At 31.4% G+C, this 16,801-nt stretch overlaps 1 protein-coding gene across 4 annotated transcripts in view; it reads right to left on the bottom strand.

Annotated features, from left to right (window-relative positions):
• The window catches only part of Nmdar2 (glutamate ionotropic receptor NMDA type subunit 2), a 400,091-nt gene that overhangs the window by 16,317 nt on the left and 366,973 nt on the right, over nucleotides 1–16,801 (bottom strand). For 2 of the 4 annotated variants that reach the window (XM_088243626.1, XM_088243625.1), the window contains exons 10-15: nucleotides 9,314–9,481; nucleotides 8,002–8,126; nucleotides 5,396–5,546; nucleotides 3,739–3,841; nucleotides 3,129–3,277; nucleotides 1,667–1,887 (exon numbers count right to left, since the gene is read on the bottom strand). In XM_088243626.1, the coding sequence (XP_088099752.1) occupies nucleotides 3,836–3,841; nucleotides 5,396–5,546; nucleotides 8,002–8,126; nucleotides 9,314–9,481 (450 nt within the window). In that variant the 3' untranslated portion in view covers nucleotides 1,667–1,887; nucleotides 3,129–3,277; nucleotides 3,739–3,835. Of the gene's footprint in view, nucleotides 1–1,666; nucleotides 1,888–3,128; nucleotides 3,278–3,738; nucleotides 3,842–5,395; nucleotides 5,547–8,001; nucleotides 8,127–9,313; nucleotides 9,482–16,801 lie in introns of those variants that run through there. The other 2 variants (XM_088243627.1, XM_088243624.1) reach the window with 2 other exon arrangements.

Consider the following 16,801-nt stretch of genomic DNA (forward strand, 5'->3'; position numbering starts at 1 on the left):
ATATTGTTTCAATGGAATATTAAATTAAACTCAAAATTAATTTGCATCAAATTTTATACATATTTTTCTACTATTAGGTGTTAACATAAGCTGTGTCTGTTTTTTTCCAAATTTAAAATGAGAACCAAAAGTTAAAAAAATGGTTATACTTATATTTATATTAGATTATACTTCATTCAAAAGAAAATTTTCTGCTATTCAAGATATTGTGTTTGTTTTCATGTTACATGTATTATTTTGTTTGATTACAAGCCATTAAGCTAGGGTTTTCTAGGACAGCGATGCCCGTATCTTAACGGCCGTAGTGAATGGTGATGCGGTGGACAGCCATCGTAACGGTGACTAGATAGTGGTTTCCTAGGAAAACGGTGTTATCAACACCGTTTAACATCGTTTTCCTAGAAAACCAATCTCTAGTCACCGATACGACGGCTGTCCACCGCATCACCGTTCACTACGGCCGTTAAGATACGGGCACCGCTGTCCTAGGAAACCCTAGCTTTAGTGACTGTTTTCACATTCAACAGAGGGAATAAAACTGTCAAGCTGCTTGCGATATTTGCGCTTAGTACGGTGGATATTCCGTGAATCATTGGCTATTTTTTTGTAAAATAATGAAGTAGAAAACATTATTGACTAATATGTTGTATTTTTTTTTTATCGTGTCCTCTTGTTTTTTTCATTTGGAAAAAAACGAATACAAATTATCAAATGTCATTACCCAATATTACCATTTTAACAATAAATTATCTAGGACTGTTTATCTACTATACTATAGAGATACCTACATAATGTAATAATATTTACCCCAACGATGTAAAACTTCGTTGGTAATAAAATGTCTTCACAACTCTCAGTAATTGTAACCATGCAAATATCTACTTACCACATAAAGAATACCCAATAAAAATAAATGAAATGATACTGAACTAATTGAACAAAATGGCTTTGTAAAATTATAAAATACAAATAACTATGTATTTACATAAATTGTTAGTAAATTTAACACGTACATGCAAAAAGTTTACGCAGTAAGTAACTAAACCTTTTCAGACAATGCGGGTTCCATTACAGTAAGTGTAGACACGCTAACATATATAGGACTTGAGAATTTGTCAAGATTGACTGGAGATCAGTATCCCGATTAGCTATCTGATTTGTATTTAACCTGTTTAATGCATTTTTGAGAGTCTTATGTATTATACAAACACAAATATTTGATACAATCATATTCTGAAAATAATCAACTCGCACTGGCTCAATTTTAAACATTTAACCGATAACCTCAATTCTGTTGAACTTGATGGTTAAGGCATAAATTTACACACTTATAACATGCATTAAATAATAACTACTTGCATATATATACGATTATTACACAACAATAATGAATTGACCGCATCTATGACAATATAGAACTGATTATATTTCTCAGATTAATATTGTGATTAGTGGATAATTGTTGTAGAATTTATTCAAGATGGCCTTCTATAAAGCGCCATGGAACTAAAATTCACGGTACTAATCACTTATACAATTTTAGTTGTATCTCTATCTATTTTATTTCATTATCTAGATGCTAAGACCTGCACAAACTAAAATGAACCCAATCCGTGGGCGGGATGGGGTAATGTTAGATGACCTGTGTTAATTCCATGAGTATTACCCATAGAGAGAGAGATTAGAGCGCAGCATCCTCCCTGGTCTGACTTGGCGAGGTGTTTGCGGAGATACTTGAAGTACATGTGTTCCATGGCCAGCAGCAGAGCGGCCAGCAGGATGCCGGCCATGAGGAGGAGGAAGGCAGACAAGAACTGCTCCAGGGCGAGAGGATCTGAGGACTTGTGTTCTTGCTTCCCGGGCTTACATGTTCCTGTCATCCAGTACCTGGAATTTTGTTTTAATTTTTTAACACCGATAGACATACAAAACTAATGGAAATTTAGGTTAACATATTTCAACAGAGATGAAGAACATTTAAGAGAAGGTAATATAGAAGTCTAGGCATCTACAGGGCTTATGACCTGTCAATGGCTGGTTTACACACTGTGTACCATTCACCATTCTTCCTATATTTGAACATCTATATTCCTTCAATTCTTTTATCTGTTGATGTTTGTGAAGTTAAAGAGCTACTCTTGGCCACAAGAGCTACTCGTGTAAAGTGGCCACTTAAACCAGCCATTGACAGGTCATAAGCCCTGTAGATGCCTAGACTTCTATATTACATTCTCTTAAATGTTCTTCATCTCTGTGGTAATATGTTAATATAAACAGCTCCCCAGGGAGTTGAATCCAATCCTTGTCTACAAAAATTTGGACAAACTCAAAATATTGGAAATTTAGGTGTTTTTTTATCAATTTTTTTATGATATTACGTTCTTATAAGCAGCATTGGCTGGTGTAATTACATTATCTTCTAAATATTTTGTATGCAGTTCTCTTTTTTAAAAAAAAAATCTGAGGTGGTTTTTATTTGGTTAATTGTGATGGAATTGACAAGTATTTTACATTATTTTACAATATTATATTCCTAAAAGTAATTAACCTACTTGTTTGATATTTTTTGAAAAATATGAAAGCTTGCTAAGTGCGTTTAATATTCTTATGTACAATAATAAATAAACCAAATAATAAACTAAGAAATACAAAAACGAAAAATAATTATAATAAGGTAGGTACTTCATATTACGTTAGAAAAATAATTATATCAGTTTTTACCACTCTGCCGAAGAGTTCTTTTGAAATTGAAATGAAATAGTGGATGAGAGAGCTTTTAGATGGCCCCTTATTGGATAATTTTGCAAATTTTACATTATAAAATATTGTTTCAATTGAGAAATTTTACCAAAGAAGATTTTTCATAAAATATATATTTAAAAAAATCTTTAAATAGTGAAGTGATAAGCAAAATATGCTTATAATACAGTAACAGCTAAATTGTTGTAATCCATTCATTAGAATAATTTATAAGACGGTGTGTCAAGTTTCAAAGACTCCTTTCCAAGTAGTGCCTTACATCACTGGTACTTCTCCCTGACAATTTAAAACTGTAGTCAGGTTGTCTTGCAAATCTGAATAAACATCAAATTATATTAAAGCATGCTAATAACTTAATATGTGTATACCTTCTAAGTCTCTCAAGATCACCATTTGCCCTGAAGTCTAATAATCTCTTATTAAACATCTTAACATATTTGGAATTTCGACTAAATGCCAATCCGTAACCGGTCATCGCGTACCATGCACCGACAGTGAGCAGTCTGCAGTCTTCATCCTGAAATCATAAATAATCTACATGACACACAAAGATGACAAGGTATATTAGATTTTGGTTATAGTAATATAATAATACGATTATCTTTAACTTTCACTATCTTTAATTTTCTTTCTCATTATCTCCTTATTTTGTCAGTATTTTTTTTATCAAGAACATACATTTTAATACTTTTTATATTGTTTAAATTGTCGCTTTATTTTATAAAATTTAAGTGAACACATATGCACACATAATTGGATGGCAGGCCCAATAATTGTGTATTCTTTATTTTTTTCATCATCTCTCTAAGTTTGGCATTATAATTTGTACATCTGTTTGTATTCAAAATAAAATCAAATAAACATTTTACGAAAATAAAATATGTTTAAACAAATGAATATGGTGAAATTGGCTCGCACCATTCAGCCTTTTTGCTGGAATAAATTATTACTTTTATTACTAAACGTTTAAGCCCTTACCTGTGAAACCAAATAATCCAAAACTGTCCCGTCGTAAATGAATGCATCCATTTCTCCATTTAACACACCTCCTATTCCATCGGCCACACTTGTCTTGTTATATCTGTAATATTTTGTATGATTTTTTTAGTAGGTGCCTAATAAATCATTTTTTCAAACCTTAAAACTGAAGATTCAAATGGATAAGTATGTTTATCCCAAGTGAACATTAAACAAAAAAAAATAGTAAACAATATCAACAAATAGTCCTTATGTTTTAGATTATCTTACATCGTAATACAATAATATTTTTAGCATAAAAAATATTTACTAAGAACTTAAAATAAAACATATTTCTTAGGTTTTTCAGTGAATCTACATATTGTCACCCTAACTTGCAAAACTCGTAAGTCCACAAATGGCGAAAAATGACATTTTGTCATTTTCTGTTAGGTCTTCAAATAATCAATGTTTGTAAAACTTGTACAAGTATTCATAGTTTTGAAATTTTTTTTCATATCGAAAATAAAAGCTACCGAAGTAAAAATCTGAACAAAAGTAGTAGGTCGATGATATTTTTAGTCTTTGTACTATGGGGTGTTTTTTAAGTGTGACATATATATTTGATCTAAATATAAAAAGCAAATATTTGTTGGAATAAGTTTACAAATATGTGTTTTAATTGTATTCAAAAGAATGAAAAATATTAGAAAATTGTGAATATGCAACATTATTTCCAAAATGGTGCATATTATATTAGCTCCAATGGGAGTGAGTGAGGAACTAATGAGTTCGAGAGTTGTTTTCTTGTTTCCATAGAATATGGACTTAATAGCTTCAGGAAATAATGCAATGGCGTCAAATCACATGATCATGGAGGCCAATTAAAAGGATCATTTCTAAGAAAAAATGTTGTCGCTAAACTTGTCAGGTAGCAAATCCATTGTTTCACGAAGAGTTCTACACGTATGGCAAACTGAACACTGATTTTTAAAGTACATTTTCACAATTTGCACGCGTTGTTTGAGTGTAAGGCATATAATTATATATTGTTAAACAGCACAAATGTAATAAAAATAACTATGTATCTTCATTAGTTTGACAAGGGACTGTATTACCAACCCAAAGTTCTATCAGGACAAAAAAAACATCACGAAATAGAAACTGTCAGTAGGGTTGCAGTGATTTACATTTTGCTGGAGGGTGTGATCCTATAAAATGCTCCAAACGCCCAGTTGCATTCTACCGACAACCCACTGACTAGCCCTACTCGTTAGCGTCCATGTCGTGTACCCCGGGCAATGGGATCACACTCATAACGGGGTGATCACAGCAGATAACGAGAGGATGAGAGGCGAGTTTCTGGCACCTCCAAACCAGAACCAACCAGCTAAGGAAAGGTAATTCCGACAGAAAAATCGAGCAGAGAAGGCAACGGGAAACCACTCTGGTTATCTTTTCCCAGGAATCACAATGACGAGTACATCCATTAACCATTTGTCCTGGCTAAGGAATACAACAGTAACACAGGACCGAGTGCTTTCGCTGTAGTGATCGCCGACGTCGCGGGAACCTGACAAGGCACGGCAAGAAGAAGAAATATAAATATCTACGGGTATCTATCTATTTTGTTTCATAGTGTAGGTTTTCCAAAGTAGCAATGATAGTATCATCTTACGTTTTCATGTAAGCGTGCAATTCCTTGAAGTATCTTGCCAGTGTAGAGTCTGTGTGGCTCCAAGGAATAGTTCCGACTTGAATGTTGGTTTAGGGAGAAGGGGCGGGCTAACCTGTGATCATCTAGTCCTGAGAACTCGTGAAATTCCTCTCTGAAAGTTGAAATTTAACATTTTAAGACTTTGTATATTATAAATTTTGTAACTAAATATAAACACCTACCTAGTATAGTGTAAAAATGTACAAAATTGCTCATTTTAATAAAAATAATATTAAAAAACAAAAATATCAAAAACACATTAAAAATTTGAAATAACATAAATGTGGGAGTATATGTTTTTTGGTTTAGTTAACTTTTTATTATTACAATTATCAAATTATATTATCAAATAATAATCAAATTACAATTTAAAGCTTCAATTAAATTAACTTAACAGTAGAATCACCATGTAAAGCGCCCTTGAGGTATTTTATTACGAAAATGGCGCTATATAAGTTATCCACAATAAATAAATAAAAAATTAACATTTTGCGTTATATTTATATGGTATAATAACTTATTAGTGGAAGTTACCAATAAAAAATACTGTCTTTTCTGGTTTTTATGTTTATAACATTCTAAGTAATTTGAAAACATAATTTTGTCACGTGTTTGGCCGATAATATCATATTTGGTAATAGGCCTCATTGAAGGAAAACAAATTTGTTTTTTTGCAGTTGTAAAACTATCATTATAAAATACTATATTTCTTGATAATAAGAAGGTTAATTTGGTTGCTCACTTGGACTTTTTCTACAAAAAATGTAACTAATTGAATTAAAACATTCAAGTTGTTGGTGAAAATTGTTGATGATTGTTATTTATAGTAGAAATAATAAAAGACCAGTGATAATTTGGTAAACTCAATAATGTCATTGGAGTGTTGAAACCGGTGCATGGTTATTTCAAATTTGTAGATTTAAGTATCACTCATTTAGTATTATTTCTATAATAAATCACAGAATTTAAAATAAAAACATATGGATGCAAAACACACAACTTATACTTTTATACTAAAATTTAAAAAAAGTAATAACCCGTTAAGTAGCCTGCCAGCAAAAGGGAAGGTGGAATATGGAAGGAAGTAAAAATACATCACAACACCAGGAGTAATTGAAAAATAAGGTTTCTTGGATTTTTTCTTGCAACTGGTGGGAATCGAATCCACTAGACCAGTTTCCTAGTTGACCATCAAACCAACTGCACAAGAGGACCTGTCAAAATATCTGTATCTGAGAAGCATAACTTCCGGTTGACATCAACCCCGATGATAGACGCTTTTAGATGCTGAGTTCATCTGAAAGACTGTGAAAATCTAAGATTTTTTGTTAAATGAAAATTAGACGAAGCTTAAAGTTGAATTTCACAAATATTAATATACTGTGTTTGCTAATTAACAAACCAAAAAAGGTTATTAACTTAACTTTTTTTTTATTCAGAAAACATATTTTTTTATTTTTTATAGATGAAATTTATTTATTAACCCTTACAGATTATTACATTCATTTTACAAAAATAAGATATCATTTTTTATTTAAACTCTGTTGTTGATAATCATATATTTTACGCCTTTTGAAAAGTTTGTCTGATTCTTTTTTTTAAAGGAATAACCTGCCAAGCCTCTATTTAAAGGCTTGTCAGCAGGTGGAATAGAGGGGATATGGAAGGAGGTAATGAAAAATACACCAAAAAACCTAGACTAATTGAGAAAACAATATTTCTTGGATTTTTTTCTTGCAACTGGCGGGAATCGAACCCGCGACGCCAGTTCACAGTTGGCCGTCTACCCAACTGCGATACGGCACTGCTTTTGTTTAGTTTTACATAGTAGTTTATTGTATAATTTCAGTTCCTGATTTATTCCTTGTTTTGGAATGTTGTATGTGGTATTGTTCTGATTTTTCTTGAATAATTATGTCCCTGTTTATTACAAATCTTTTCAAGTTTTAGTTCTTTGTCTACAATCATATAAGTGGCTATCTAATGAATGAGTTTTAAAGATTGTAGTTCAAAAAGCTCATTCACATTTAATTGTTTAGTTTTTTTAAAGGGTTCTTTAGTTGGTGGTGGTCATATTATACTAGCTTCAATATTTTATTTTCTGTTATATCTTGAAACTTTAAATGAAATTTTTTGAATCATACTGTACGCGGGAGTATTTTTTTAGTTTATTTAAAAATTACAAATTTTAATTTTAATTTCACTAATTTTAAATTTTAACATATTTTGATCTCTAAATTCATGAAAATAGGATCTCAAATACACCTTTTGATTAATAAAATGATCTGCTACTTAACATGTATTTATTTTATTTAAATCACTGTTGAAATACGATGATTTTTTTTAGACAAAATCTATTCTCCTGTAAAATCATGATTATGTGGCATTCACAATGTAATGATAAAAAATTGACCATTACTGTGACTGAATTTCATTGATGCAACTTATTTTCTTTGTACCGCAGCAGGCAAAGCCTTCCTAAGTTTGTGAAATATCATAATATTATTATTGGAACTTTCTAATCATCACGCCGGGGACCACTAGTTATTATTAAGGTATATTGTTACCTTGTTATCATGAAGGCTGCCAAGTTAGCAGTATAGATGGCAAGAAACACCACAGCAAACATAGCCCATACATTAGTCATGAAGCGAGCTGTAAACCCACGGGGAGAGTCTACATGTACGGCTGCCTGAAATTACGAATCAAACATATTATGTTGTCAAGTCTATTAATTATTATTATCGTGCTCGAAAGCATGTTTTTCTTGTGAAAAATAAAGAGCCTATTGGGAAAAACTATTTGTAAAACATAAAATTTGAAAACCAATTTATATGTAATGGTAGCATGTAGAAAGCATGGATGTTAGCACATTCCATACATCAATAGCTAAAAGAACTAGCAAGGAATTAAAAAAAATAATTTAATATCAAAACGGAAATAACATTGTAATAATTGATGTGAAAGTAGGTACAGTAACCGGGAGTAAATAAAGGACATCGGGCTTAAGAAAGAGACTGCCGGCTTAATTGGCTAACTTCTACTTTGTAGAACTTCAAATCTATCATGCGAGTCGAATATTTGCATGAAGGACAAAGACATTCATAGCAACTGAATTCTTCAAATAAATCTTGTGAAAGAGCTTAAGTTTTTTTTATTTATATATATTTATTATAGAGTTGCCGATTAGATATCCTATCCTATACATCATAAAGGGCTCGTTTTTTTTTTGCAAAATAACACTGTTTCTTCAATAAACTTGCATAAGAAAAACAAAAAAAAATGTCCTTGAATGAACTTAAGTAATTATTTTTTAGTAATCCAAATATTAATATAAGATGAAATTATGTATTTTTTATGTTATTATAAACTATTCGGACACATTTTTAATAATATTATAAAATTTGAAGTGTTATGTCTTTTTCCAAGCATAATAGCAAAAGTAAATTTACGAATTGTCACAATACATTGAAATTATGAATGTATATTAAACAATAAATGAAAGAAAAAATATTATACATAACTGTAATGCGAATACAAATATTTTTTTGATATTTTATAATATTTTGAAAAGAATAAGCAAAAAAAACCATAATAATTATATTTTTCAGCTTGTCGAGACGCAAACCAAATTTATAACAACGCAATGTAAAAAAATATTGAACAGCTAAGGTTTAAACCTAAAAAAAGAAGAGCTCGTTTAAAAGTTTACAAAATAATCATACGTTGATTTAGTCAAGATGAAGACCAAAGTAAATAAATTACTCGCGGTGTTAGTGACATCTGTTGAGAGGGAATAAAATATCGAACAGTACCATTTTCGTTTCTTGCAACCTTAATGAAACTAAATTATGATAGAAACATAGCAAAGGTTCGAACCTGGAAAAGCACCGCCCACACAAGCCAGTAGGTTCGGAAAAGAGAAAACCTGTGAGGTGTGTTTGGTTGGTCCGTTCTGAGAGAAAGCTTCATGTCAAATCCGCTAGGGGAAAGCCACTCAAACAGGAAGATCATGAATGTTGCAGCCTGGATTGCAACCACTCCCACCTAGAATAAAATAAAATAAAAATTAAAAAAAACCAAACGTTTACAAGTCTAAAACGCCAGAATAATAATATTATTATATTATTAATATTTAAAGCATTTACTTTGTGGTAATTTTTTTTACTAAAAATGTTATTAAATATTTGTATATAACAACTTCTAACAATAATGATTTCTCCGAATTCGCCAATCACCTAATTAGTTTTAATCATGACTTTAATAAAAATACAGGTGTTTAAATCTTACATACAAATAATAAAGGGTTAAAAGTAAATAATATGGAAATATTTCACATTAGAAAGGCATTTAAAAATATGTTCCTTTGATCAATAATCAAACAACCTTTCAATATAGCCCGTTATACGATGTTCCATTGTAATGGTCACTCCACTCAAAACCTATTAAACTAAAGTTCCTCCTTCCATCCCCTCTCCCCCTTTTAAAATTATTTCTCAAACAACATAAAATATTATCATAATCCAATCAGTGCATGTTTGTCCTAATCAGTGTATATGCGTGTTGGTTTAATATTTTTGTGCAACAATTATGGTGAAGGTGAATAGTGGGTTTTGCATGTTAGTTTAGTTGGTATCCTGACAAAGAGACGGGTACGTCTCGAAACCGGTAGACATAGAAAAGTCGGTAAGTGGTTATATACAAATGTATGATATATTATTATGTTTTCCGCAGTCTTTTCGGGAGGGATTTGTGTAATTTTTAAGTATGTCTAGGTAGGTAAGTATGTAACATTTTTTGTAATATGGGAATAATACAGGAATTATCATAATGTTTTTATAGTTATAAATAAGGAAAAAACACAAAGAAATTGATTTTTTCACTTTTAAAAATGTATTTTGCGAGCTTACTTTGGATTACATTAATTTATTTATTTTATTAATTCATTATTAATACTTTGTATCCCGGAGCCGTGAAAACACGTGATTATATAACAATGCGTTGTGTCCCGGTCCCGTGTTTTCACGTGGTTTACCAGCTGTCTAAAAAAGTGCATTTTATTGACATCTAGTGACTTTTATAAGTACTTTTTTGCTGCTGGTAAACCACGTGAAAACACGGGACCGGGACAACGTATGGTTATTATAATCACGTGTTTACATGGATCCGGGATACAAAGCACAAAAAAAGGAGTGAGGCCCTGTATATGTGTGAACATTGCAATGCGCAATGTGGCTCTCCATAAAGGCCAATGTTGGCAAAACTATCATACAAACATTACTCATTTAATTATTTGAAATAAATCAGTAGTTTTAAGTGATTTAACTTAGTATTTTCATAATTATGACACTTTTAAGGAACCCTTCACAAAGCACGAAATTTTACAAAAATGGGCCGGGCACAGGGTAAACGCTATGTGTATTCGACCGGTGCTCTAAGTGTTAAGTACATATACTGACAGAATGCATTAAGTCAACAGTCTTTATATATTTATTTTTTTTAAAAATATAGATGCAAGCTGTTGATTTCAAATTTTATGATATGCCTAGAACAAAGATCACTCTTTTAAAGCTCTGAAAAAAAAAAAAAATATTTTGAGAGAAATAATGCGTTGAAAGAATAAAAAAGCTATAAATGCGATTATCCCGCAACTCGTTTTAATGATTTAATGCATTTTGTCAGTAAAGCCTCGATATCATGAATATTATCTCCATAGAAGAGATGGAGCATGGAGCCCACAGGTACACTCATATGTGTATATCTGCAGACAAATAGGTAGGTACCTTTTGTGAAAATTGCTTAAAAAAAAATTGGTGCCATTTTTAGTATTAAAAAAAATATTGAGTTTTACGAAATAAAATTACAAATTCGAAACACAAACAAAAAAATAGCTATCTCTGTTAACATGCAAAAGAAAATTCCAAAGGTACACTACTTGCCCCATACCTACTATAATATGCTCGTCTGTCTGTCTACCTGACCGAGTCTGTCTACCTGGTTATATCTGTATGCCTGTCTGTCTACCCCGACCCAACCCTGGCCCGTGGGCCTTCGTCAATAGACAGCTCGTTTCATGAATACATAATGCATGGACCATTGGAGCATAAATAGAGAATTGGAGAGCTTCTCTGCCAAATACGTGTTGTTGTAATGGCACTTGCACCATGTAGCAGTGACACGTCTCACGTCTGAGCACGTGGAAACATACCAACCTACACGATATGTGTGTGTGTGATTGCTTTCATTTGATTCGTCTACACACAATAAAAGGACAACGAACTTATATGAACGTTAAGGTTCAATGTAATTTATGTTTCATGTCGTCTGGCCGATGCCGGTCACGAATTTGCTTTTTCAGGTAGTTTCAAAATATTCTACGAAAGCTTGTTTACAACAGGACATTACAAAATCAATTAGTACGAAATTACTGTGATCACACAGTCTTATTAAAGACCGGATATTCATTTTCTTGTATCAAGTACCTGATTTTAGTGCAAAATGGCTGGGTAAGAATATAAATAGATAAAGTCCATTAATCCTGGGCCCCGATTACAATGAGAAGTCAACTGACTGTCTATAAAGAAAAATCGATATTTGTGTACGAAAATTAGTACATTTGATTAATTACAGAAAGGTTTGAAATTTCAAAAAAATCAACATTTGGTTTTTCACATAATCGGTTAATACAATCTTTTAATAACATGTTGGTGCAAAAAAACTTCGCCAAATTTATTTCAGGAGAGCCAAAATTGTAAGGCCGTGCACGGCCGGCGTGTGCCCGTAATCCTGTTCCAAAACTTTGACAGCGTTTTTCTTGCAACATCATTTTACGCTAGTTTTGCTGCGATCACTTAAGAACGGCTAAAGATATCGACTTGATTTAAAAAATAAATACATAAAAAGATGTATTACATAAACTAAACTATTGTCTGCATTTTTTTTTTTTAAATACAGTTTTAAAGACAAATAACTTGAATTTTTCGAAGTTTTTGATTTCTTGGCCGCAACTGCTCTAATTTTATAGATTAACTATAGAATTTATGTTCATTCTATGGAAAGAGATCTCAGCAACAAAATAGCAAAAACACTTAACTCGTTCACCCGGAATCGCGGCAAAAAGAAAGTAGTTCGCGAGTTGCGCAATTGCCTTAAGATATAAATATACCTCCCAATTATTAATGTTTTTGGAAATTTCTTAACTTGTTTTATCCATTAAGCATGCATAAAAAACTACCAAAAAAGAAAATTTGTTCATGTTTATTTGTTCGTCCACAACGGTCATTCGAATCTCACCCAGTTTTCAGCCGTTGAAACCTTTCTGGTGCCCTTAAATGTAGGTACCAATGCATATTCTGCTTTTCATACAGAAAACTCAATTTTAATTTGTAAATAAAATTAAAGGTAAACGTTAACTACCCATTGTAATCGGGGCCCAGGATTATATAGAATGTAATAAGATATTTAGACTTAAAGTTATAAACACAAGAACTGACGCATTGAGAAAACTTTGTTTTGGAATGAACGTAGTGTCCTAGAGTTTGGTTCGCCGATTTGGAATCCTCAATACAATACTAACAAAAATCGTATTGAACATATTTAAACCTATTTTCTTAGACAATTAGATTTCAAAAATAGTGTTTCATTTTCAAGTAGGACTGAGTCCGCTAATTTTCACGGTTCAAGGTTCAAAATCTCGCAACTCGGCGTACCATGTTAGATATGAGCCTTCTCTACAAAATTATTAATAACCTAATTGATAGAACGGAAATTGTAAGAGGCATTTCATATCAAGTCCCTGTCCGTAGAACTCGTCAATTTGTACTCTTCGATATTCCTAACTCAATGACTATTTATATGAAAAATAGCACCCTTCGAAGAATACAGATTACTTATAATGACAGTTTTAGTGACATCGATATATTACATTGTAAATACCATATTTTTATCAGATCTGTTAAAGACATTTAAAATTTATCTCCAACTTAACTTTTAAATTTAAATTTTGACTTTTAATTTTATCTTTCAATTTGAACTTTTAATTTCTACTTTTATTTTTAATTTAAACTTTTAATTTTAACTTTTACTTTTGATTTTAATTTTAACTTTTACTTTGAACTTTTAATTTATACTTATTCATATGTACATCTACTACCTGCATCTAATTAATTATTGTTGGTTGGGAATTTTTACTAAGAAATATAAATGTTCATTTAAACTGAGAGAGAGGGAGGAAAGTAGAGTTGGAGCTATGCAATGTTTTTTCCCTTTTATTTCTTTTTATTTAATATTTATGTTTTTACTTTTTTAGAATTTAATTATTTTTTCCTCTCTCCTCCTGCATTCATAATAAATTCGTGTGAAATCTGTAATTGGTCTTACTTTATAAAATTGTTCTTTTGTACCTTGTATTTAAATGAAGACTGTATGATTTCCTTAATAAATAAACCCATAATAAAATCCAAGAATATTTTCACTACAAACATTAAACATAATATTTTAATTGTACATAAATAAATATAAATGAATAGTCGTAAAATAAAGTACTGCAATAAAACAATACAAACAAATTAATAAAAGGTCAATAATGTTTTGAGTATGTCCAAATGCTCGCAGACAGGCTAAATTTCATCCCTCGTGATATAAATTTGTACTTACAAAAGTCAACAGATAGAAGAGTGCAAAAATAATGGTGAATGTTACACAGTGTGTAATAAAGTGGCCACTTAGACTACCCAATGACAGGTCATAAGCCATATAAATGCCTAGACTTATTTCCTCGTCAAAAATGTTTTCGTTCTTTGATGCAACAAATTTAAATCTAAATGTCTCCCAAGGTAGGAAATCCAGCCGCAGAATCATTTGGACATACCCAAAACATTTTTGATTGAACTAAAATGATATAAGAAGTATGTATAAAAATTGAAAAATTATTTTCAAGCGTTGCCTAGTAGTAGGTGAAATAGTTCAGCCGGATGAATCTCACCCACATAATAAAGCTTTCAGCTCTTTTACTTCACAAAGGTCAACGGATGGAAGAGTCAGGGAAATGTGGATGTTTAAACGTAGGCAGAATGGTGAATGTTACACAGTGCGTGAAGCGGTCACTTAAATAAGCCAATGACAGGTAACAAGCTCTGTGAACGCCTAGACTTCTATATTCCCTTCTCAAAAATGTATTCCCTCTCTGTTAAAATTTAAATTAAAATGATATGTAATAATAGCAATACCAAAAGAGACAAGGGCAAAATAAGAGACTGGCTATTCGATCAGGAGTTTATGTATTAATTAAATTCAATATTAAATATTAAAATTTGGTAAACATAGGTATATAAAACAAAAATATAATTGTGTAATATTGACATGGATATTTATAAATGTGTATATATATGGTCATGTAAATGTATGTGTATATATCTGTATATATGTGTGTATAAATATGTATGTGTGCATGTACGGGTATAGATATGGATATCAGGGGCGAACCGTGTATAGAAGCGATTATGCAATGATTGCCATTATATTTGACTAACCATAATAATGTTTTATTGTAACTTTATTTACAGAAAAACAAATAAATAATTAACATTTATTTTGAATCATTTCCACCGTTTATATTTTTATCCTAATAGAAGCATAAATTTTAATAAAGCGCGCCCAGCGTCTGCAGTGAGCTAAGAAACTAGCCGATTATTCCAGTTTATTTTTTCAGACAAATAAGTATACTATATTTTGAATGTACTAACCCCAGTGCGGGTTTTTTCTCCTAGATTAAACTTGCAGATTACACAAATTATTTAAAGGTTCTTGATTTGGAAAACAGTATTTCAAACATTTTTTCTAAAGGCCTATTTTTCTTTGAGATGGTACTTTTGACATAAGACCATAATTACTTTCATGCGTCATGTTGCAAGACATACAGCGCTCCACACGGCCGTTTTTAGCACTATAAATTACTAGAACAATTCGGCCAGTTGACATTTTAATTGAATACCTAATATCGACTGAATTCATAGTGGTATTTTTTACTTATTTTTTAATGAATTATGTAACGGATAATACATCTCTATATAATATAATATATTACGAAGTTATATTGTAAAATTTGATTAAATGAATATACTGCCCCGCAAGAGTCACTAGACAAAGTTCATGTTTATTGTTTTACCGTCCGAACGAAATGTATCCAGTATTATATTATGAAAGCTAACCCATACATGAAAAATTCATATTAATTTTTTGCTCAATTTCGCGGAGTTTCACGGAAACCTTTTTCCTTTTTTTTTTGCGTACCGCAGAGAAACATTTTGTGGGGTCGATTTCGAGTCGCATTTCTAGAATTGTCCACTGATATTAAGGCAAGAATTTGAATAAATTCTCAAAATAAACCTACATAAAAAGGCTTCGGACATCTTTCGTCCGGACGTGTCCAAATATATATGGAAAATCTGTGGGAAGGGAATAAAACTCTTATTGGAATAAAAGTTCCCTATAAGAACATTCACACGTCCACGCGGCGACATATTCACAATACGTAAGTGAATATTAGGCAAATATTTTCCAAGAAAAATGAAATCGGCGCAGGAATTTGTTTAGACGCGTCCTGAAGAATAATCTAGAAAAATTTTCAATTTTGTTCTACGCAGATTTGGGTCACTGACCGAAAAGTCAACATAATGCTGATCTAATGAACCTCACTGCGACCGTTACCTTTATTTTTATGTAGTTACTGAAGCAAAAATAAATTGCTAACTTTCAGACTTTATACCCTCGTCAAAGCTACCGGTCAAGCATGTAGGTATGCGATCATTCAGACTTATGTTTTCTATTAAGATACTTAAATACTATTTTAACCTAATGAGGAACTTCAGCCCTACGGGAAATTGGATATCAAAAATGTTTTCATGCGAGCGGTAAAAATAAAAGCATTAAATTGTAAGGAGAAGTTTCTTGATGATGTACGAAAAAAAGAATAAAAAATAATTTAATAGATACGCACTATTTTGACTGACGTCACTGGTTCATATGAACCAACCAATGGTGTGAGAGCTGTGAAGGATATCCGGTTGGCTTGCCTTAAACTAACCAATGGGAAGAACTAACAAAGAATCACCTCTGACGTCACACGCGGAGTTATTTCAGAAATGCTTATGTTTCACTGCTGCACTTAAATGTAATTTCTAAAATATGTAAAAGCCCATTGGGCGTGTAAATCAATAAATAAATAAATAAATAAATAAATACAAAACTTCAAAAAATCATAGCGCTGATAATACGATATGTATTTTTTTATTATTTTTTATTTGACTTAGTTTAATAGTCTTTTAACAAATAATAAAAAAAAAGACGGAACCTCTTCATTGAATCAAA

This window comes from Micrasema longulum, unplaced genomic scaffold (assembly GCF_059751315.1).
Source record: "Micrasema longulum isolate JH-2025_06_02 unplaced genomic scaffold, ASM5975131v1 h1tg000221l, whole genome shotgun sequence".
In the NCBI taxonomy this organism is placed as follows: Eukaryota; Metazoa; Arthropoda; class Insecta; order Trichoptera; family Brachycentridae; genus Micrasema; species Micrasema longulum.